Genomic DNA, 22,881 nt, shown 5'->3' on the forward strand with positions numbered 1-22,881 from the left:
AAAATTGAAATGCTCAAAAGGCAGAAGACCACAAATAAGAGGAAGCAGCAGATCCATCAATATTCTGTCTCCTCCTAAGAATGACAACAGCTGATATGCAGCGAAGAAGTGAACACCTGCATTTCAAAGATGGTAAATAATAGATGCAATGACCTTTGCCGCAAACCACGATAACTCAGCCATAGCGAAACGTATGCATACATTTCCATTCGGTCCTCCCATTTTGGCAGCTTCTCATCAGAACATCCTAAAATTCATACGCATTAACTCAAAGACGCACATTTTATGAGCAGAAACCCCTGGTGTCAACACGCAGTAAATATGACGGACGGTATTTTGCTCGTTACTGTCAGTAAGAGTCCCGCAAAGCGCTTATTAAATCTGGCCCTCCGTCAGGTTGTGCACACTACAAATCGATACAGTGGCTGACTTTGCATAAAAAAAGAAAGCTTTATCATTCAATTAGGGCAAATACTGGAAGGTTGATTCAATGATCGCTTCAGTAAGCAACTCATTAAGGGGATTCATTGCCGGAATGTTAAATCTAATGGACTGGACTGTGCAAAAATAAATTCATGAAATGACCCATTATATGAGGGGGAAGTTCATTCATCAACTGTTTTGGTTTGTTTGTTTCTTTTCTGTGAATGTTTGGTAAATGAGAATGATAATGTGAATACCCAGCATTAATTCCATCAGTACAACAACACATCATTCTGAAATACTAGTCCTGCTAATTCATTCTGAATCATCCAACTTCGCCATAACTGCACAATATTAAGCTGCTGTTAATGGAACTCAGCACTTACTGGAGGTGTTTAACAGTAAAGAATAATCTTCCAGTAAGACCTTTCAAAGCCTTCCCTTAGCTGCTAGAGGGCATTTAATGTGGAAGGGCCTCAATTTAAGTAAAGCCCCAGACCGATATCAGAATGTATAGTTTTTTAGTTTCCCAATTCTCTAGGACAAGCAACCAGAACGGATAGAAATACCTTCAGCTGACGTGTGTCGACAAAATTTCTCTCTGGACGCTCTGCAGCCTGCTGGATCTGTTAAAGGACGAAAAGTGGAGAAAAATGACGAAGAGGCAAAAGAGGGAAAAGAGGGGTGGGGAAGGACAGAAAGACAAAGAGCAATGTGCATAGAAAGCTTCTGAAAATCCATTTATTTTCACCTGCTATTACAGCAGGTTACACAATTTCAACAGCTGCATTTCAACGGTCTAAAATACAGGCTTGCATATTCATAACCACAAGATATAAAAAGGGTCAATAGCAAAACGCAAAGCTCTTAAAAGCACACTTCTGACGTCAATGAACCCGCCGCAAAGAAATAATGAATCAACTGTGAAACACAACTTAAGGTGAGATCAATTTCAAGGGTTTTTTAAAGCCCTTGCTCTGCGTCCATTAGCGTGTTGAGTAGCTCTGGATTTCCCTCACTGTTGTTGTCTGCTCAGCTGTTCTGTGGAGCTGGAAGCAAACCTCACCAAGAGAGACCAACCAAGCCAGCAACCGCAGAAATCTCCAGCCTTGAATTGCCATGAAATGCAAAATGAACTGCCATGAACTACTGCTACTACTACAGGAACATGTGCGGTGTTTGACCAGCCTAGTCAATGTTTTGCTTTGTCTTTGCTGGTAAGATTTTGAGGAAGACTGCTCTGTCCTTTTCTTGGCTATATCTATCAGTAAAAGCAGCACATGAAGAAAATCAGATAATATATGTAAGCTATTTAATGCTGAGCCGTATCAAGATGAGAAATTGAATCAAATGTTGCCCTAAAGTCAAACATTACATGAAAGCCATCGTGAATCCTGATAATATTTCCTAAACTGGGACTTTCCTCTGAACCACTCCTTTGTAATTTAATTGTTAGATTATAATTAATACTTGGCTCAGAGGCGTATCCATAATCTCATAACCTCCTTCACAATGAACTTTTGGCCAACCCACTCAAGTTACATGTACGTTTTCTAGTCATCTCCAACAGTACATTGATACCCAGAGTTGCTTACATACAGTTGACACCACGCTTTGCTTCGAGGTACACTTTCTTACCTCTTGGATCATTCCGATAAACTCAGAGAAGGCCCAGTTGAGCTGGTTTAAGACACTGTTGAGGAAGGAGGCAGCCATGTCCTTGTCCAGACTCAGCAGTTCTGCCATGTGTTTCTGTAGCAGCAAGGACGGACAGGGCTCTAAACCAATCAGATGAAGGGATACAGGTTAATAAACAGGGGGAGCACCATTTGTTTGTGACTCACCCGAAAGAAAAATCCGGTAAGAAGAGAGGGTAAAGGGTGACGGAGCAAGACAGAGGGGTAAAGTGTTTTATTTTTACAGGATTGAACCGCAGCTTTGCCCTGTAGGGGTGAGGGTGGAGAAACAGTGACACCTTTACCGCTATAGCATAAGAACATCAACACATTCTACACCATGTGCTTCAATCTACTCAAAGAACATTGTGAAGTTTAGGAGTTTGACAAAACTACTCACTAATAGACTATAAACTGTGGACAAGATTTAAGAGAGGGATGGGTTGGCAGTGATGGATCAACACAGCCTCGTCGGTCCATAAAGACACAGAAGCTTTTACCTTTACTGCTAATTAGTGAATGCTGAGATGAGACATTAGCTTGTTTCAATGGTCTACTGGGATTCTACTGGGAGAGATTACACACGGGCTCCTCGGGAACAGATGAAAAGAAGGTAAAAAATGGAGGAGATAAATATGTGGAGAGGTAAAAATGGAAATGGCAAATTAAGCAAAAAGAGAAAGGAAGGGAACACAGGTGAACGGCAATGAAGAAGGGGGTGGAAAAGGGCATGGGAGAAAAAAACCTTAAAAACACTTCACTCTCCTCTAAGACATGAAGGAACGCTGAGGAGCCAAGCGTTCATTAAGTCTAATAATCTCTCTGCTGTCCTGCTCTTTTCTCCTTTCTTGCCCTTTGTCTCTTGTCGATCCCAGAAGGATAAACGACTCCGGCTTGGAATCATGGGAGTGCTATAGATTGTTCATTAGCCTTAAGATGCAAAGACTGATGTATAGCAAAACAGTCGACTACTATTTTTAATGGAAGCCTATTAAAAGTAGCTGAGGGTATTTCTGCAGTGTACGCTTGTAAACATGCCTCTAAGATATCTGTTCTGGTAACAACCTCACTCTTAGGCCCAATTTGTTTGTACAGACAACCTTGAATTTTACCTTTTTCTATTCGATGAAAGGAACAGTAAACATAACCTCAGGTAAAAGCAATGCTGTGGTTGTTTAACTGAAGAATGGAGGCACTCAAAGGAGCACTAGTCTTCTTCACTAGTATACAGTATGTCATTGGTCTACCTCGAGATGTAGGAAGATGCTGTGGACAGTGAAACCCTAGAAATCGCAGAACAGTCCTTAGGTAAGCTATTAACCTTCACAAGAAACCTACACCGACAAATTGTGGATAAAAGTTGCGTCTTTGTGGATTGTGTTGGTTTTGTATCGTAAAACCTTAAGATGATAGTGAAGGCTGAAGGGACCGTGTTCGTCTCTCCCAAGACATTTCCACACATCTGACATCTGTGAAGAGTTGGATTTACTCTTTGAGATTCCCTTTGGTTGTAAATGCGCTCAAATATCTGTCTTTCCCTCCCATTAAGTTTCTGTTCGTCTGTGTATAATTGTGTTGTTGTGTACAGAAGCAGTTGGAGTATTGTCTAATCAGGATAAATCACAGCTTAGAAATAAAGCTAATAGCCTCCTTTCATAAAGGCGGACAGCAGTGACAGTCTGAGGGCCAGAGCGCACAAATCGCAGGGACGGGTACAGCGTCTGTTGAAAGGGGGGGCGTCATCTGGAAACACACACTGAGTAAATGTAGAATTCCCAGGCCTCTGAAAGTGTACAACCCTGTATGTGAGGAGCTTTACGTGACACTGTGCAGTAAATGACCTTTGCACATCGGCCATTCTTATTAGGATTGACAAGGAGACAGTGATGACGAATGTGGGAAAATAAAACTTACTCTGGAAACTAGCGGTAGACAGATCCCCTGAAATGCATGCAAATGAGAAGGCAAAGACTTGATTATCATGCAGTAAGAGAACAGCAAGCAGAAAAAAAAAACACAATTATAAGGAGAAGCAGAAAATGTATTGAAAACAAAGAGGGCGATGACACAGCAAATCGTGCTCAAAGACAGATAAACTATGGGATGAAAGGCTACTGAGAAATAATAACAACAGCTTAGAGCCTTTGACCAAAAGCTGAAATGATGTTTATTATGTTTTTGGTAGGGGGGGTTGTTTTGTCTCTTAAGGAACAAGGCCTTTTCTGAACCGAACACAAGAATTACACTTGAATATGTATGGGAGAGATGAGCAATGGTTATGTATTCAAAGTACAGCCACTGTCTTCTAATTGCGAAGATAAATGACATGGAATAAATCAGCATTCCAGTGCACAGAACCGGCTCTTTGTGATAAGTCAGTTCTAACTTAAAGGCAAGATAAGGGTCAGAAACGAGCAGGGAGTCTAACAGCAAAAGAAGAGGAACTGTGACGAGGAAGATGTTTAAGAAACAAATACAAATAACAATAATTCAGTTCCATGTAAAGCAGTAGGTGGAAGACGAGCTGAGCATGAGACGCACACCGACCGTTTAGCCGCGCTATCCTCTCATAACTGAGTGACTAGAGAAAAAATAGAGGCAGACGGAGAGCACTTACTCTGTAGACTAGGGAGGTTGGCGTCCTCGGGTTTGGTTTTCAGGAGATGAGGCAGGCGAGTGTATCGATAGCCAAAACCACAACCCTGGAATAGACAAAACACCAACAAACTATTTATATGCGAGACACGACATGAGAAATCAGTTTGCCTCAAATATACAACTATCTTGGTCCATAGGTTTTAATGTTCGTGCATAACACAATAAAAGGAAATGTCACGGTTTAGTCTTCACTCAAAATCAGACGGTGTGTGTGCTCACCCTCCAGAGTCTGACCAGTATCCAATTGGTCTGGGCCCAGGGTCTCTGTTCATATGGAGCCAAGAGATTCCTCATCATGGCAACACGTCTGAAACACACAAACGTACATCAGCACAGCTCGGATTCACCTCGCCGTCTCCAAGGAGGCACAAACCATCTCCCGTTCGGAATCCACTGTGCTTTGTCCTTCCTGTCATTGGCTCGACTCAGACTGTACAGTTGTGATAAGGAAATGTTTTGTATTTGGGTTAGTGTTGTCAAGAGGGTTTACATTCCGAGTGGAGAAACTGACACTGAGTTATTCACAAGCTGTTGTCAACAGGAGCGGGCATGCATGGGTTAAGTCACTCGTAAAAGCAAATGGAAATACTGATGACTGCTAGAGAGCTGAACACTGACTAATACTGTGGTTTGTTTTCCCGTTTTTACTACACTGTGACAAAAGATAATAAAACCAATGAGTGGGGGAAGCATCTGGAAAATGGACAGAAAGAGTCCAAGCCAACGTGTTTTGAATTCTGAGTCATCTTTATAACCATTCTAGTAATAGCATTAACAGAATTACTCACAAGGAAAAATTACTAGAGTCTATCAATTTTAACTTAAGTAAACTCCTAATTAAATAAAATACTCACTGTTCCTCTGGAATCCTTTCGACAGCCCTGAGGGATTGTGGGTAACAGACATAGCTGGCCAGTGCCTGCATCAGAGAGTCTTTGATATCTGAGAGCATAAAGGTAGAGATTATTTATTTCATAAAAGTTTTAAAAAGATTTTCAAAGGGAAAGAAAGTTTCTTTCACCCACACCAAACATAACAGCTATTTCTGTATCGTCCAAACAAATGGAACAATATGGAACAGATCGTAAAGCTCTCGCGATTCTAAGCCCTGTCCCCTCAGTCACTCCTGCTTCTATCACACAATGTTTCACAGGCGCTGAGACACAAATCTGTTTCATTCTCATGTAAATAAGACTCCCTGCGTATTCATCAATAAAACCTGAAGGCGTCTTTACTCCAATAAAAAGATAGTACATTGATTATTCTCATTGAAAAACAGCTTTTCCTGTGAGCTTTGGGCAGCGTGTGCATTATACATCACAGCTGCTTTTCAGCTCTGCCCTTGTTCTCAAAAGAGCTTTGTGCTGAACTGCAATGATCGCTTCACACAGAGTTAATTGGTCAGAAAAGCAGGTAGCATTTAAGTCAGATACCTACACATTGTGTCCAATTTTATAAATAAAAGTGAGAATTTCTCCACATCCTGTCAGACTATAGTTGTTTTCATGCTGGGTTTTTTGAAAATGGTTTGAAAAAGTGTAGCTTTCTTACTTCTGAAATGAAACCCGAGGAAATTCTGGTTGCCCCCTCGATCTCCACTCTTCATAGACGTACACTCACTATACTGTGACTCTCAACCAAGGGACTTTAACCAAATTCGAGATGGTTTGGGGCTAAATGAGATTGTTTCCACATATTCTGTTCCATTCTTTCCACCATCCTAAACACACTTCAGCCATTTTGTTTCATTAGTATTTTATTGAGGCGGTCAGGTGAACCTTCAAATTGAGAAATTCTGATAAAAGCCAAGAATGATTAATGACTCCAGCTTAGACGTGACAAGGTGAGCCAGAGTTTGCTGGTGCAGCAAATCCCTTAAAATGACCAAACTCACTATGCACACTGACTGCTGATAGAAATACACACACACACACACACACACACCAATCACACGCATGTGTGTCTCACCTGTCCCAACTATGCGAGGATCAGCAAAGTGCTTTGCAAGGATAGCAGCTAGTTGAGTCAATGTCTCTTCGTAGCCTTAAGATAATGTGGGAAAACACAAGGACAACAACACAAACACACAGTTTTGCTTATGGGCAGAAAATACACACTGTATGTACACATTGACCTGAGAGCACGTTGACTGGATGTGTATGCACTGAAAAACAGCAAGCTGCATGTCAAACATAGCTGAGATTCCAACAAACCATAAATCACTACATAACATATATCTGGGAAAGCGGGAAAACTAAATAAATCTAAATAAAGTAAGGGTAACGTGTTCCAGCCAGGAAAAATAAATCTGTTTTGACAGAGAACCAAATTTCTGCCTCTTAAAGAGTTGAACTTTAACATCCCATTTGTCTTTGATGTTCTCCCCAATTAATGTGATATAATACCTAAGGTCCCGAGGAACTATTACTATAAAAATCTGATTCCAGTATGAAATTGTTGCCAATAAAAGGTTATAAATCTGTTAATATATGGATCCAACAGGGAGAGAGAGTGCAGAGATACAGACAGTACTACCTGAAGAACTCTGTACACTTTATATGCTGTTAAATCGACTCATATACAGTAAATATACTCCAATATCCACTTGTAATGTTGTCAGTCAAGTCTGCAACAAAGAGTGAGACTAAGCCATCAAGCTGGTTTGAGTTATAGCTGAATCTTTGAATGCTTTCCTTTCCAGCAAGTGTAGACCAGAGTAGACACAGTGCATATTCCTCCAATATTCCCTTTGTCTTCCAAGTGGTGATTCCCATGACTATTATGCGAGCAACCAACACTTTAGTTGCTATTTTAAGCTCTTTAAGTAGTTTGAAGAAAAGGCCTTAGTGACGTAAGCCACTTCTCTACTTTACCTGGTAGCTCTTCCATGCTGTTTGCCGGACTGAAGTAGTTTTTCAGGGCACTGTATGAATTCATGGATACATTGAGGTAGAACTCTGGAGCGAAGGCAAACAACGACCCAGTGTTGTCAGCGTGTTCAATTGTCCGGATACACACACAGAGCAGCCAGTATACATCCAACATCTTCTCCTGCAGAGAGAAAGGAGAGAGGATGACAGTGAACGACAGGTACAGAGTCAACCACACACAGATTTGCATATAAACATATTCAAATGCTAAATCACCTTGGAGTATATGGTGGCATTGATCCAGGCCAGTCTTCTACTGAGGTGGTTCAGCTTTTCAGCAAAAACCTTCTGGCTTTTCTGGAGCTCATCCAGGATGTCCGATCTCTGAAAGAAAGCAAGCAGCACGTAGTAAACAGACTCATTACACCAGGGCTTTTTAGCATTACATCACTAGGTAACAGACGTTATGTCACATTTCAAAGTTGAGAAGTTTCTCAAGTCTGAATTCAGGCAGAAGTTAGACTGTATTGGTCTCTGCATCATAACAACTGGAGAGATGTTCAATTTATTAAGAAAATAAATCCAACCAAAGCAGTGGTTGTGACAGGTTAGGAGGTAATGTTCCTATACAGAACGCAGGAAGGCAGTGAACAACTTGTGTCTGTATTCTGGCAAGTTTTTCAAAGTCCTGTGTGTTCCAGTCATGGCTGGACTGCAATTGGAAGGGGGCTCAGAAGCAGATTGAGCATGGGCTTGAGAGATTTTATCTCCCAGCTGGTCTGGGGGAGTTTGGGGAACATCCAGGAAAAGATGGACGAGCTGGAGGACAGGAAGTTTGGGCTGCTCGACCTGCTCTGTTTGCACTGCAACCCTGACTAGAATGACAAACTTGGAAATGACTGGATGGATGCTCGCTGTTACAGTTTTTCAGGTATTGCACCAGCTCCGACAGCATGGCATGCATATTGCATGATGGGGGCAGCTGCAGGGGTTTGGCATTAAACTGTGGTGTAATGTGAATTATGTGCATCCTCATCATGCAACAAATGTCCTTATGACCTAAATAAATCCATCATGATTAGAATTGTAAAGGTAATCAAAGGCATAACCCAACCCTACGGTCAAGGAAAAGATGCTCGACTAAAACTCAAGTGTCTTTCACCTCTTAAATTTCCAGCAGAAGAGAGGAAACTAATCTTTTAATCTTTCGATTAGGCTACAAGTACAAAAAAGAGAAAAAGATCCTTCCTACCCTCATTTCCATTTAACTACGAATCTATGAATAATACTGTTCATAACCACTGATATCAGCACTAATAACGTTCCACAGTGGAAGCACTCGTCTTCATGAAATAAGCAATAGGTTTCATTAGTGTAAATGAACGTAAAGTCTCATTATGCTCACTCTTGCTGGGCAGCGTGCGATTTTCTCATCCGTGTCCTTCAGCGCCACAGCATATTCATGAACATCATCTGAAACCACCACCATCTGGAAGGAGAAAGAGACAAAAGTACAATTTATTCTGCATGTTTAAATCATGTAATTGAGCCAGATTTGAATCCATGTTCAAACTGCAGCATGTGAAAATAACATGGGACAGCAAATCCTGAAATAAGTTGTTGTATGCTACCTTGAGACAAATTACTGAACTACTCCAGGCCAATTCGGTCCAATCTCCCTTGAATTCTGCTCATTACTAGTGTTGTGAATGCTACAATAGAAATAGCGTGAATGGAAGTGTTAAGCTGACAAAATTATTGTGTGACAGTTTTTATACACTGATGAAGCAGAAGAACTTTTTGTGGGTAAATAAAACACTGAATTCTGTTTACACACAATGTCACAATGCTTATTTACTCTGTCGAAACTCCCCATTATCCAGAATACAGTACATCCAGCCTAGATAATCAACCAAAAAGGCAATATATTGGATGCTGATTGGCTTTTCCTGGTCTGCAGTTTGAAGATCCATTAGAAACCACTCATCAAAACAGTATGCCTAGATAATAAACACTGTATCTGGAAAACATTTGTAGATGGACTTTAAAGAGCTGTGGCGCTTTCTATAGCGCTAGGCTATGTTTTTAAACTAGAGAGGCCATGACAGTGACAGAGAGGTCAAGAGGTGCCGCTCTTATAATGGCCAATTTCTGTTCTGCGACAGACTAGGATTACGCAGCGATGGGAGTACGAGTAGCACAGATGAAACAATCATAGAAGTCTGGACACGGCATGAACGTGGACACAGTAGGGTTAAATACAGGCAGAGGAAAACCTAACCAAGGAGAAAAACATTAAGATACAAAGAAACATCCCCATAGATGTCTGCTTAACAAAGGCTGACCCTTCATTCATGCAATTCAAGCAATGATTGAAAAATAAATACAATATGATGAGAGCAGGTCACAGTATCCAGGACTTTACAGAGGAAAGCAGTAGGGCTGATTTAATTTACATAGGAAGGAGATTTATAGTTGAATTATTTTACGATGTGAGGTAATTAATGTAGCATACACAAATCAAGCCATAAAGGGCTCATTGTAAATATAAACGTTACTCAACAAATAACCACTGTCATGTTGCTCTTTCTTTCTTTCTTTATATCTACAGTGAGAATCATCAATTCGTTCAACTTTTCAGTGTTGCCTCTCACCGGGCTCATTATGATAAAGTTGACAGCTCTGCCAGGCGCTTCTTCATTAGTGATGAGCTCTAACACACAGGCAGGAAGTGAATACCCAGATGGATCAACAGAAACGGACTTTACTGACAAAAATCTGACAGACTTCAAGGTTCAGGTATAGTGTTTTGGTGGTTTCATCTATGGCCATAACAAATGCATGATCTCGGATAGTACTGATAGTAAAAAGACTGGGAGGCTATTTACTTGCATGACATCTGTCCTTGACATCTGGATTTATTATCCAGATAATGAGGCCAAGTGTTAATGCAGGCAGAACACATTGTGATCAGATCTTGATCCGATCTGGCAGTACAGTACACATTTCATGCATGTTGATGTATTGTGATAAGATTAGTGTCTGGATAATGAAAATATGGCCCAAGTGAACAGTTGCCTTAAGAAAATTGTTTAGCCTTACAATGGGGACTATTATGTTCTTAATAACTGTATAAAATGCTTCCAGAAATGACAATGTGAAGTCTTATATTCCATTTTATTTTCTCCCGCACCACCCTGATTTATTTGAAGTTGTGGATTTATTTACACTCTCAGTCACATCTATCCAATCCCAGACGCTGTGTCCTAGATTAAAGTGTGGATTCATTCCAACGCCAACTGCATTGTGAAAATACATATCGGATATTGGAATAAAATGAAATAAAATAAAAACACCTGCATGTATCCATCAAGACTGAACTCATAAGAAATTCGATTTGGTGTTGAGAGGGGAGAAACACACCAAGGGCAACTACTGCAGTTCTCACCAGAAGAAATGTTGGCAAGCGAGAAAAGGGTTTACCAGAGCACAAACATGACAAACGTCCTTTTGCCCAAGGCTGACACCGAGGCAGCCATGGCCTTTGAGGACTCGGACTATTATACAGTATATCTTCAGCTCTCATATCATGCAGAACATTGTAGTCTTGAACTTGTGCAGACTGCCAACAGAATGAATCTGTCTCGTTGGGACTCTTCCCGAGATGTCGTCTCCAAAATAAATTATTGACTTTGCTAGGGATTTTCCTATAAACCTGTGATGTAATTTCAGGTTGTTTTGTATTCTGGCGAAGTGTGATGTGTAAAAACGGGAAAGGCACTGGGATATATTTTAGTTGTCTGCCATTTGCTGAGAGTGATGCACAGTCCTGAGAGAAATCTCTGCACTAGATCACTGTAGGGAACATGAAGTCTGAGCAACCACAGATCTGAGAGGAAGTCTCTTAGGTCAGGGATTGGTTCCTTTAATCTGGGATCATAATGTTGGATTGTTTTCTGTGGAAAATGGTTGTGATTAGAATGAATTTTAGACAAATTGCAAGCTTTTACAAATAATATGGACTTGGTAGATATTCTCTTTGTAGACTAGATGGTAGATGATGATGAGGAGAGATCTTTGGCGAGCATTACCAACATGTACTCGACAGACATAAACCACATATGCCAGATCAGTCATAATGACTCAGATGATGCAGAGACTAACTTATCCCATTTTAAAGTTTATCCAGACACTTAAAACTGTGAGCAGGCAGAAGATTTGACAAATGAAGGTCAGGCTATGACACATTTGAATAAAATATGCATCATCAACCTTTGGTGTTCCTACGCTGAAAGATAGAGGAATAATAAGTCATTTAAGTGTGAAGCCTAGAAAAACAAAATTCATAAAAATAGCTACAAAATGTTTATCCAGGGCCAACATAAATTGTGTCTTTTCCAACAAATTACAAATGAGGTTTCTGAATATTTCAAACTTTCAGAAACCTACAATAAACTATTTGATCTTTGAGAAACCTTTGATGAGGTACTGACATTCAGTATTCTAGATGTGCAGCTCTTTGTAAGTAGATTAAAATGACATTCTATTAATGTCAAGGTTCTGTATAATTACAGCTGATGGCACCTCTTTAGGCTGCGCTCTATGTGATGTAGAGTAATTGTGGATTTTGAGAAGAGAGACAGAAAGAAAATTGACGGTCACATAACCTCACCTTGCCCAGTTGCTGATGAACACTCAAGTTGTACATCATCACGATCCCATCAACGATCTCCAGCAGGGATTTATCCGCTATAGGCTGATCTGGTTCTTCCAGTGGTTGCCCCAGCAACAGGCCATCGTTACCATGGCTTCCCTCGACTTGTCGTTGAAGAGAAGAAAAACACCGGAAAGCCAAAGAAAAGTAATAAAAATTACACATAAAGAGCATCCAGGGTCTTATCTACCTCTCTGCAATTACAGCAACCAACGGCAGACACAGAGTTTCCCCAGACAGTGTGGAATTGTTACTCCAAAAAGCTCATTTAAATAACTGGCATTCAAGCATCTCCCTCATTGTTTTTTGCTGCAACTTGAGCAGTTGCAACAAGCCAATCAAAGATAAGTGCAAGTTTAGGAGAATGCAACATCACATTATTCAGAGCCAGAAACCATTTCTGCTCAATTTGTAGACAGTTTTCAGTTTTTATATTGTTGCAAAAACAATAGAAAAGAAGTCTATACCAAGTTCAAACGCATAATGAATTTAAATACATGCTTTAAGTTGCGTAATTGCTAGAAGTGTTTGGGATGAGAGATGACCTCCTCGTAGGAAAAGGGATTTTTTTATCTTCTTCAGAAGTGGACGATTAGTCTCACAAAGGTAGATGTTTGTCCTATTACAGGAATGGGAAGTGAGACATTCAATTACTTCACCATATCAACTAATTACAACATTTTTATATGAAATCAAAATAAACCTCAGATCGGAGAATGAATCCCTAATTAAACCCTCACTTCAATAGATGTAATGCTATTAAGACTTTTCAGACTCACTGTCCTCCTCGGTCCTCTGCTCCACTGCGAGGGTGCGAACTTTCACCTTTTCAGGTTGTGTAAGAGGTCGTCTGGGAGTCATGAGACTCACAGCGGCTGTGCTGAGAAAGCGGTTGGCTCGTCCCAGAGTAGGAGAACTCAACCAACTGGGCCGCGCCAACGCTCCGCCCATGGCTGCGGCACCAAATGGTCTCTGACATTATTGTATGTATAAGAACAAGAGAAGAACGGAGAAAGGCGGTCACAACAGATTATGCAATCACAGGTAGCAGAAGTTTCCCCTGGTCAAATGCCATAACTTTTGCTTTATATCTGTAAATTATGCTATATATATTTTACCTAATCTTCCTACACACAAGTCGCAGTGCGCGCGCACACACACACACACACACACACACACACACACACTTGAAATAAGAGAAGAAAATAAACCTGTGCTGCTCCACTCTCTTCATCTTCATCCAAGTCATCCATAGATGCAGCCTGGATCTCTGCAGGGTCGATGATGATGTTGGCCTTACTGGCTAAGTCATCTAGTAGAACCAAGATAAAAAAATATTCTTTAGCTTCAGCAGCATTTCACATTTCCAGCATATACATCATCCAGATCCAAACATGGCTGGATGCAGACTTTGGAGGTCTGAAGCACAGTTGCATCAGCATGTCTCTCTACAAAAACACAAGACCAAAAAAGAAAACCTGAAACAAAATCAAAACGCATCACAGAAAAACAGACGGCTCTCTACTTCTGAGTAGTCAACAGTGCCTCACTGAGACCCACTTGAGAACAAAACACATCCAGGTTTCCCGTCACTTTCCCATCAGACATGTTCAAGGCAGACAAATAGCAGCTACCGGTCCTTTCATCATCAGAACCAGGGCTTTTTTTTTTGTTTTTGCTGAACAGCTCTTCCAAATGGCTGAGAGAAAATGAAAGAAGGTGTGTGTGTGAGCCTGCACAGGCTTCTTCTTCCTCACTTTGAAAATACCCAGAAGAAAGAAAACTCACCCAGAACGTGAAAATACATTTCAAACAGGCTGTATTTCCGTCATAAGCCTCACAAACACTTCACAAAAACAGAAGGGCAGATAAAGAGAAGCACCGACACTAAAACACTTAACAGACAGACACAGATGTAAAAACAGAATGACAGTGATCTTATTTACTTTAGACTGTTTCGCTCTTGGCCAGTCTGGTATTATAAAGCAAAGCTAGCTGTTACTCCTCTCAGCTTTGTCCCCTCGAGATGCAGAAAGTATTAATACAATATTTCATAACCCTCCACTAGCCTAGGTCCAATCAAATCCTAGATGATCTTTTATTATCATGGACCATCAAAGGAAACTAAATGGCTCAAATGTTGTTTGACAGTTCCGGAGGAACAGAGGCTGCAGCAAGACTGAATCCTAATGAGTGGTTGCCTCTCACATGAGGTGAAAATTAATTCAAGCAAGAAGCAGCAGTTTCTTCCACATGGTGACCTAAACTGGTAAAACAAGCATTTGCCCATCATATGTGATGATTTCACAAGATTCTATCGTTCTATGGAAGTATCACAGCTCAGGCTTGATGATTTTAATGTTGTCATTTCCCATCATCTGACAAAAACCATCCAGATAACACAGAGACACCAAAAAGGGATTTCACACACAACTCATCCTTGTAGAAATCAAAGGTAGAAACAAGATTCAACTTAAATGATTTGTTTAAACACCTTTCTGATCAACCTGATGAAAACGTTCCCAACCAATACAAATGTCAATAATCTAATCCTTCCTCTTTAACAGTCTTTATGCAAAATAGATAACCTTTCCTGGCAGTCAATCAAGCTGATCAGGAAGGTAATCAATAAATAAGGTCACGCTTCACTAACAACAGATGATGGCGCATCACCATGAGTGCAGCCGGCTGGATGAAGGGCCTGTTGATTTACAGGGCTAAATGATGGGTGGTGTTAATCAAGCTTTGATTAAAAGCAGGTAGACTGAAGCGGGCTGGAGGGAAACAGTGAGGAGAGAAAGGGAAGAGGGGAAAGGGGAGGAAGAGAGGGAAGGAAATGGAAGACAAACAAACAGGTGAGGAGGGAGTGATCGAGAGGTTTGAAAAAAAAGGAAAAAGGAAGGTGACACTCAGTTAGATACTGAATCACTTCATATCATCCTTACACAGAGAGGGAAGCAGATGTTTGCATTTTAAATTAGTTAATTTTACATAATCTCTGTGTTTTCCCTGGGAATGACATCATATTCAAAGTGCAACATTGACTTTCAGTAAACAGACAGAGACACATTCAGGTCAGACAGGAGGGTCACTACTGACACAAACAAACACGTCTGCTGGTAAGTTTAATACACAACCTTCACCGCCAACGTAAACGCTCGCCGTGGAAAATAATGCATGAGTGAAATGTAAAATATCTGTGTAAGCATCTGAGAGGTCTGTGAACACAGATGGAGACGCACATGCAAATATGCAGAGTGAAATCTCTATCATAAGCTTGCCAGTAAGACATCAGGATGAGCTGGTGCACCTAATCAATCTGGAAGAGGGTCAAGGTTCAATGGATTCACCCCCGCCGGGATCTCAAATCTTCTGTTTCCTGGCAAAAAAGAAACAATCTAAACCCTACAGATTCTGTTCACGATAACCAACAGCACATTGACTGAACTCCCCTGACCTGCTACTGAGAGCAGAGTAAGCGATTGTGATAAAGCCGATCCGTGTAAGAGAGCGAGTCCCAGGCATAACACCAATCATCCAGATAGACAAAGATAAATGCAACTGGGCGGCAACCGTCACGTAGCCGAGGGATTTGATAAGCAACCCGCAAAGCCACTGGACGCTTCGCAAGACGGTCACAAGTCACGGTTGGCTGGTTAGGACAATTTGAAGTCAATAATGAGCTTGTCGGATGCCCGTGTGCATCACCTCCTAATGTTTGTAAACGCCACAGCATGATGAGCAAAAACAAGATGGATAATTTCGGCTCTTCTGCTGGAGATACAACCCGGTAGGCTGTAGGCTGTTTTATAGGTCAGGGATGAAGAGTGGGACTAGAATGTAACATAATTATACCAGCTGTGCAAGTGTTCTTTACCTTTGTACATTCAATTGTTCTTTAATGCCTCCTTCCTCCTTTTCTCCACATCACATAGCTTTTCATGGATACATAAAGCTTCCATCTGATAAAGAGTGGCCCTTTCTACCGTTTGTGACTTTTGTGAGTAACGCCTCCACATACGTTTTCCACCACTGGAGTCCAAGCCCACTCTCAGGAACAATTGAAATGAATGGCCCACTGTAGCAGGTAACTGATTTCAGCTCTGCCGCTCAGTCTTCCTCGGCAGTGTATTGGCAGAACAGAGAGTCTAGCAGGGAACATCAATCCACAACATGCAGCTCCACAACCACTTCAGCTCCGTCAGCAGTACACATAAACGGCAGCTATGTGGAAAATCAATCAGTGAATCCAATCTGAGTGTCTGAGTTTTTTCTCAGTTGTACGTTTAAATGGTTAGAACAAGGAATTACACTAAAGACCCAGGAAACCCATTAAAAGTGTATCCTCTTCCTCACTTACATCACAATATACTGATTTTTAACTTATAGAAAAGAATGAATGCACTGAAATGAGAAAAATAAGTACATTGACGGTTAAAGGTACATTAATCACACCGTACATAATGTTAGATACTCATCATATCTCACTGCCCAAACATGGAATCCATGTGTGATTTTGTTTTTCCTGAGAACATGAAATACTTTGGCGCCCTCTAGTGGATCTCAGCAATACAGTCCAGCAGACAACTTCAACAGGGTAGTACTTGTGCTTTTCTTCCTCATAATAATTCAATATTAATACTTAAATAATAGTGATATTAATGCCAGAATTATAACATGTATTTGTTCTGAGAAGTAGGATTGGCTCGTAAGTATCTTAAGAACTCAAAAGCCACGATGAACGTCTCTTCAACTTTCTCCCATAGCTAATAATTCTCCCTATTCCCTGAGTCTTTGCCTGCAAACCCAAAACACACAAACCTTTGAGTGTTTTCTTCAAATGGGACAGGAGGCCTCCCAGTCTCTGCAGGTCAAAGTAGTCTACCTTCCCGTTGTAGAAGAGCTGAGGAGGGACGTAGGCCTCTGGAGAAAGAGACAAAGACAAGAGGAGAGGAGAGACACAGACAGATTGAGATGGAATGTGTGTGTGGAAGATTTGAAAACCAATGAATAAGAAAAAGTTGAGGGTGTCATCATTTCATATTTTAATAAAGCTGATCCAGGGTAAAACGGGTAAAAAAAGTATCAAATGCACGAAAAGATAGAAGTGGACACACACGCTGCCACGTATTGTCATGTGTGCAGATCTGTTTAACAGCCACTGCCTCCTATTAAGTTGGACAGAGGCTACCAGGGCTCATGCATGTCGCTAATAAGACTGGAGAGCACTGAGACGACCAAAGATAATTGGATATTATTGAGAAGTCATTAGTGGGTCAAACAGCCTGCTAATTGCTTGGTGAGTCATCCATTCATATGTCTATGAAGGATAAGGACATGAATAAGCTCACGCCGATCCAGGTGCTATTACTTGTGAGTAACTACATTTACATACTGTACACTTGATAAACAATGTTGCTTTTTGATGCAGTGTATATATGAAACAGCAGTAATGCCAGTATACTTCACCTTCACTGCTGATGCTGCCTGGGCTCTTCCTCTTGCCTTCATCCCAGCAGCTCCTCACAGCCGTTATAAGACGGTGGAGGAAACACACCATGTACTCTGGAGGGCACAGTGCTGTAGGGTGCTGAGTGAAAACACACAGGAAGAGAATTAATACATATACATTAATTCATTTGGCAGACACTTTTACCCAAAGCAACATGCATATGAGGTTTGAATACAATACAAGCAAAGATCTAGTGAGGAGAGAACAACAAGACAAAAGGTGCCAAAGGTGATTTACCATTACTTGGATATCAAGTCACCTCTCATAATTCATGATGGTGAAAACAAAACAATACAAAATGATAGAGCAAACAGAGTATTTTGTGCATTGTACAGGCTGTGACCCTTACCCCTCTGTTGCTTGCATTTTCTTGGAGAAATTTCCTAAACTTGTTCAGGAAGATGTACCGAGAGGCTTCGCCCTAAAAGAGGGAAACAACCCGGTGAGTTTGAAATATAAATATAATATATAAACATGTCGGAGCATTATTTTTCAATGGCAATGAATACAGACATACAACATACACACAATGTGTTGCTATTGAGTTTACTCTGAGGCAGAAAAGACTGAAGTTTATGTCGGGAATGACCGCATTACAGGGGCTGTTTGACATTGATGAAGTGAGACGAACTTTAATTAAATGTCAAGCTACTGAGAGGGGCTGTGAAGGTTCATACACAAAAGCTTCAATTCTCAGGATGCCTTTTTAATTAGCTGTGTCACCGCAGTGTGGAGAGTAAGTCCAGTAAATCAACTGAACCAAGTTACAAAGATGTTGATTCAGTATCTTATCAACAAAGCCCATTCAATAACATGGTAGAGTGCGTTCTTTCCAAGTGTCTCTCCTATCTTTGCCTGAGCAGCCTGGTGATGAGCCACGGCGTTCAGGTTGGCGCAATGGAAATCATTCAGTTTCCACAGTAATTAACATTGGGGCTTTCATGAAATACGCCAACTCTGTTCACTTCAAATATTCTTATGTGCTTTGGTCCTGTACAACAAACTATTCTGTGTTTCAACGCTGCAAAAGAAATCAGTTTGTAAGTTTGTATTCAGTCCTGCTCTAACTGTCCATCTCTAGACAGTCTAGATATTCGTCTCAGAAGGACATTTAGTCACAGAAGAATCAGGCAAAATGCAAGTATGTGCATCCTTTATACTTACTGTCCCTTTGTCTTTGTTATTAAGGAGCAACCTTAGGATCTGAACTTGTAATTCTTCCACCACTAAAAGCAGAAGAGAGAAGAGTTAAGTCGAGTCATTTATACGATCAAAAAGCCAACGGGACAAGATTAGAGCGTTTAGTCTCTTTACATGACAATAACATCGTTGATAAAATGCCTTAATCGCTTCTTAGCCGGCGGCGTGGCAATATACTGAGCTGTAAACTGGCTGCATCTCATTACAGCCTTACTTCATCACTATATGCAATGACAGCAGTTTAACAGCTACGATAAAAGCTGAGGTCGTAACAACAAAATTTGATGTACTGTACTTTCCTAAGTATTTTCTGAACTTTGAAAGCACACAAATGCTGCAGTTTGTAATAAAGGTGAATGTGTTCAGAATGATGGTAAAATGGGTTCAAATTAGTCTGAATAAATAAGTGCTGTGTCCCCTTAAGGTAACGTCTTAAAGTCTCACCTTCAATCCTTTTCTTGAGCCTCTGGCAGCCTCTCTCATAGGCTCGCCTCCTCAATCGCTCATCTGCACTTTCATCTTTGGGCTCCTGCTCATCTTTCCCCTGAGTGGAAACAACAAACATTCAAAACCAAGGCCTTTAGAGCATGCACTATGATAGTCGTCACTCTCAGTTGGTTTTACCTCCTTGTCAAAATGTGTCGGCCACCATGTGGTTGGGATGAGCTCCTCTAAGCCCGCCTCCTTCACCCTCAGAGGGGTCTTTATGTAAAAGAACACCACTGAACGCAGCACATCAAATGTAAACGTCTGTTAAGAAAAGTACTGCTTGATGTTTACAAACACGACTGATTTGGATTAGATTTTAGGATTCTAACAACAGAGTTAAACCTCATCCAGATCTTTGCCAAAGTTAACTTATATCCAGCTTAGAGTTTCTACTAGTCTTATCTGACATGAATACAAAGTTAGATAAGGATATAATACGTTGCTAAGCAGGAATTTCCGGGACTTTTCGTGACGCAGGATGGCAGTGGTCAGGCGGAGATAGTGGATCTGGAACAGAACAAAGCAGCAACATTACATCGCTGTACAGTGGAGAAACAGCATATCATGAATTCCTTTTACAACAGGCACAAGTCTAGAGACAAATTACATCCTCATCATGCCATCATCATGTCCTTGCTCTTATGTATACTGTCAGTGAGTGCTTTCAACCTATGGATTGCCAACCAGGCAGAGTGGACACCCGTCTTACCTGGAAGCCCAGGTCTGGGATGATGGGGGAAAAGCGGTAGGCTCTCAGCAATGACATCATCAGCTGTTTCAGGCACTCATTCACTTCATAGTCCTACACAGAGAAAGACATACAAAGTTGGTTGGCGCCTTCTGTTTTTTCTATCCAGGGGACACAAACTTGCTAAATCCCGGTGAAAGCCGTCAGTCTTTATTCATGTCAATAAAGAAATGATGTGCCAAGGTCTGGAGTGTGACTTACCATGGCAACACAAGGTACAATCTTGACAGTTTGTGTTTGTCTTGAGTGTTTGTTTACCTCCATTAAAAGCCAGAAGAGGTCCAAAAGCTGTTGTATGAGCGGATGTTCGTCCACTGAACCTCCTCCTTCCAGAATCCCCAACAGGAAATTCATCAGCACATCCTCCACCAGGTAAACTTTACACTGGAGACCCATTAAAGATAACACTGTCACTACTTCACAGTGGGGACAAAATTAAATGTCTATCAAACAACAAAAGTACACTCGAGACGCCTGTCACTAAGTACGGTTCGATGGCGACGGTTACCTGGGGAAAACAAAAAACAACAAACAACCGCATCCATCACACATCAAACTCAACTGAGAGTGCTCTTGTCACATCGATTTTCTTTGATGGAAAAAGTAAAGCAGTTGGGAGTCAAATTACATCACAGAAAAGTCAAGACAGCGGTGTCTCTCGTGTGTGACGGCTGAATCCAATCAAAAGGGGAAGAGAAAAAAAAACAATCAATCAAAGCTCTTGAGGCGAAGAGGTGGAAATTGTTCATTCAAGTGCGGAGAAATATTCACTAACACCGGCAAGGATGTAAGCGTGCTTGTTCAAGGAGACTCATCAATAGATCCACAGAGTCTGACAGGGAACACACTGTGAAAACATCTGTGGAGACAAAGAGCTCTGCAGCCGGACCAGAGACACGGCAAAAAGGGCAGTTGACATTAACATTAATGTTTCTTACCATAAGTGGAGCGAAGTGGTTGAAGATGTGAGCCACGGTGATGAGCACTGTGGGTTCTCCTTGAAGCCTCCATGTAGAGGAGTCTTTCTCCACCAGCTTCTCCTCCTACAGCCAATACACAACAGGTTAGCTCCACAAATAACAGCAAGTAGAGCAACCGGCTCTGCAAAAAGCTTCCAGGAACGGCAAACTTTTATCCTTAGTGAATAAAAGAAAAGGAGAAAACTGAACAGGAGATTTAGCAGCAGTCCCTTTGATCTGATTCACCAATCTGAGCGATAAGCTTAACAGTAAAAGAGACCAAAGAAGGAGGACAATGAGGACCATAATAAAACATTTATCTGATGGAGGAAAGTAAGCCTCTTTAAAAGATTTAAATATTTTATCTGGACGCCCACCTGTGAATCTATGTCGGTGCAGAGAACATTCTTGATGTAGCCGAGTAGTTTGTGTGCTTTCACCAAGTCTGCCGTTGGGGGATTCTGGAGGGGTGTGTAGCCTTCCACAGGGTACGTAGAGCACACACAGGTTAAGGACAAACACTGAACCACCTTTGAATGACACTGTGATCTGTTTATAATACATGTGGAAAATCAAAAGCCAGAAATGTTTATACAAGTTCAAACATAAATAAATATAAGTTGTTGTCTGGTTGATTGAAAAGATATCTTAGAGGTCTGCTGCCAAAGTTGAAAGCCACCGATTCTTTGAAGGAGAGGCTGATGGCAGGGAAGTAGGCGATGCCTGGACCCATCTTAATGTTAGAGAAGGCTATGCCCAGAGACTGACCGTTCCTGTGGAAGCAAAACAAGAAAGCAGAGTGACACTGCTGTCAGCTTTTACCATCATAGATACAGTACAAACTAATAACAAGTATTCATTTCCAGCCATCTTACTACAGGTGATTTGGTGTTTGGAAATAATGTAAAGGAGTTTGGTGCTTACAAACAGAATGTTATGGTTGCCTCATCCAGGTCTATCAGACAGCTGACGATGTCTCCAGCTGCCCAAGACTGAAATAAGACAAAGCCCACCGAATATCAGCCAAATACAAGGAGAACATCTCACATTTTATTTTCAAAAATCAACTTTCACTCTGTTCTTCTTCACCTTTCCGTAGTTAGTGGTCGTCACGTTCCACTTTCTCACTCGGTTCCCATCATAAGCGTACGAGTCGGGAGTATCGCCCACACCCTCCTGAGATGAAAACATGAAAAGAACACAAGATAATTAAGTCTTATGTAGACTGAAAGAGTCAGTGTATCTCATGTTGGCCATGACTGCTTTATTCAAAGTTAAAAAGAGAATTCAACTGGGTATTAAATTGATCATATTCAAAACAATAGAACTAGAATTTGCTGAGGCTGTAATCATCTCCGTCTTCAGATGTTCTCCATGTGTGCGTGTTCACCTCCTGGTTGAAGCGGCAGTTGAGCGTACACCAGCCGATCTGCATCAGGCCCTGCGAGGAGATCAGCACTTCATATGCCCATTTCCCTGGAGACAAACACAAGAAAAAAAACAGAGTTATACCCATCAGAAAATCTGAATTGTTTACAAGTGACGTGTTAAAGAGTACAAGACCAAATTTTAATTTAATATGTTCAGTAGTATACGGAGTAACATTCCTTCCTGCACTATACTGCCCAACAT

General features: G+C 41.1%; 1 protein-coding gene across 1 annotated transcript in view; it reads right to left on the minus strand.

Annotated features, from left to right (window-relative positions):
• rnf123 (ring finger protein 123) overlaps window positions 1-22,881 on the minus strand; it is an 86,579-nt gene that overhangs the window by 57,698 nt on the left and 6,000 nt on the right. Inside the window, exons 7-33 of the mRNA XM_076147279.1 lie at window positions 22,640-22,725; window positions 22,339-22,425; window positions 22,174-22,241; window positions 21,897-22,022; window positions 21,627-21,741; window positions 21,229-21,333; window positions 20,549-20,674; window positions 20,252-20,344; window positions 19,974-20,049; window positions 19,678-19,793; window positions 19,498-19,597; window positions 19,018-19,079; window positions 18,203-18,274; window positions 17,811-17,931; window positions 17,163-17,264; window positions 13,553-13,653; window positions 13,121-13,313; window positions 12,300-12,445; window positions 9,033-9,116; window positions 7,904-8,011; window positions 7,631-7,808; window positions 6,726-6,800; window positions 5,612-5,699; window positions 4,977-5,064; window positions 4,717-4,801; window positions 2,062-2,201; window positions 993-1,049 (exon numbers count right to left, since the gene is read on the minus strand). Coding sequence (XP_076003394.1) covers window positions 993-1,049; window positions 2,062-2,201; window positions 4,717-4,801; window positions 4,977-5,064; window positions 5,612-5,699; window positions 6,726-6,800; window positions 7,631-7,808; window positions 7,904-8,011; window positions 9,033-9,116; window positions 12,300-12,445; window positions 13,121-13,313; window positions 13,553-13,653; window positions 17,163-17,264; window positions 17,811-17,931; window positions 18,203-18,274; window positions 19,018-19,079; window positions 19,498-19,597; window positions 19,678-19,793; window positions 19,974-20,049; window positions 20,252-20,344; window positions 20,549-20,674; window positions 21,229-21,333; window positions 21,627-21,741; window positions 21,897-22,022; window positions 22,174-22,241; window positions 22,339-22,425; window positions 22,640-22,725 — 2,798 coding nt within the window. The remainder of the gene's footprint in view (window positions 1-992; window positions 1,050-2,061; window positions 2,202-4,716; window positions 4,802-4,976; window positions 5,065-5,611; window positions 5,700-6,725; window positions 6,801-7,630; window positions 7,809-7,903; window positions 8,012-9,032; window positions 9,117-12,299; window positions 12,446-13,120; window positions 13,314-13,552; window positions 13,654-17,162; window positions 17,265-17,810; window positions 17,932-18,202; window positions 18,275-19,017; window positions 19,080-19,497; window positions 19,598-19,677; window positions 19,794-19,973; window positions 20,050-20,251; window positions 20,345-20,548; window positions 20,675-21,228; window positions 21,334-21,626; window positions 21,742-21,896; window positions 22,023-22,173; window positions 22,242-22,338; window positions 22,426-22,639; window positions 22,726-22,881) is intronic.

Source organism: Genypterus blacodes, unplaced genomic scaffold (assembly GCF_046128005.1).
Source record: "Genypterus blacodes isolate CSIRO-AG114 ecotype Tasmania unplaced genomic scaffold, CSIRO-AGI_Gbla_v1 ptg000037l_1, whole genome shotgun sequence".
NCBI classification, from domain to species: domain Eukaryota; kingdom Metazoa; phylum Chordata; class Actinopteri; order Ophidiiformes; family Ophidiidae; genus Genypterus; species Genypterus blacodes.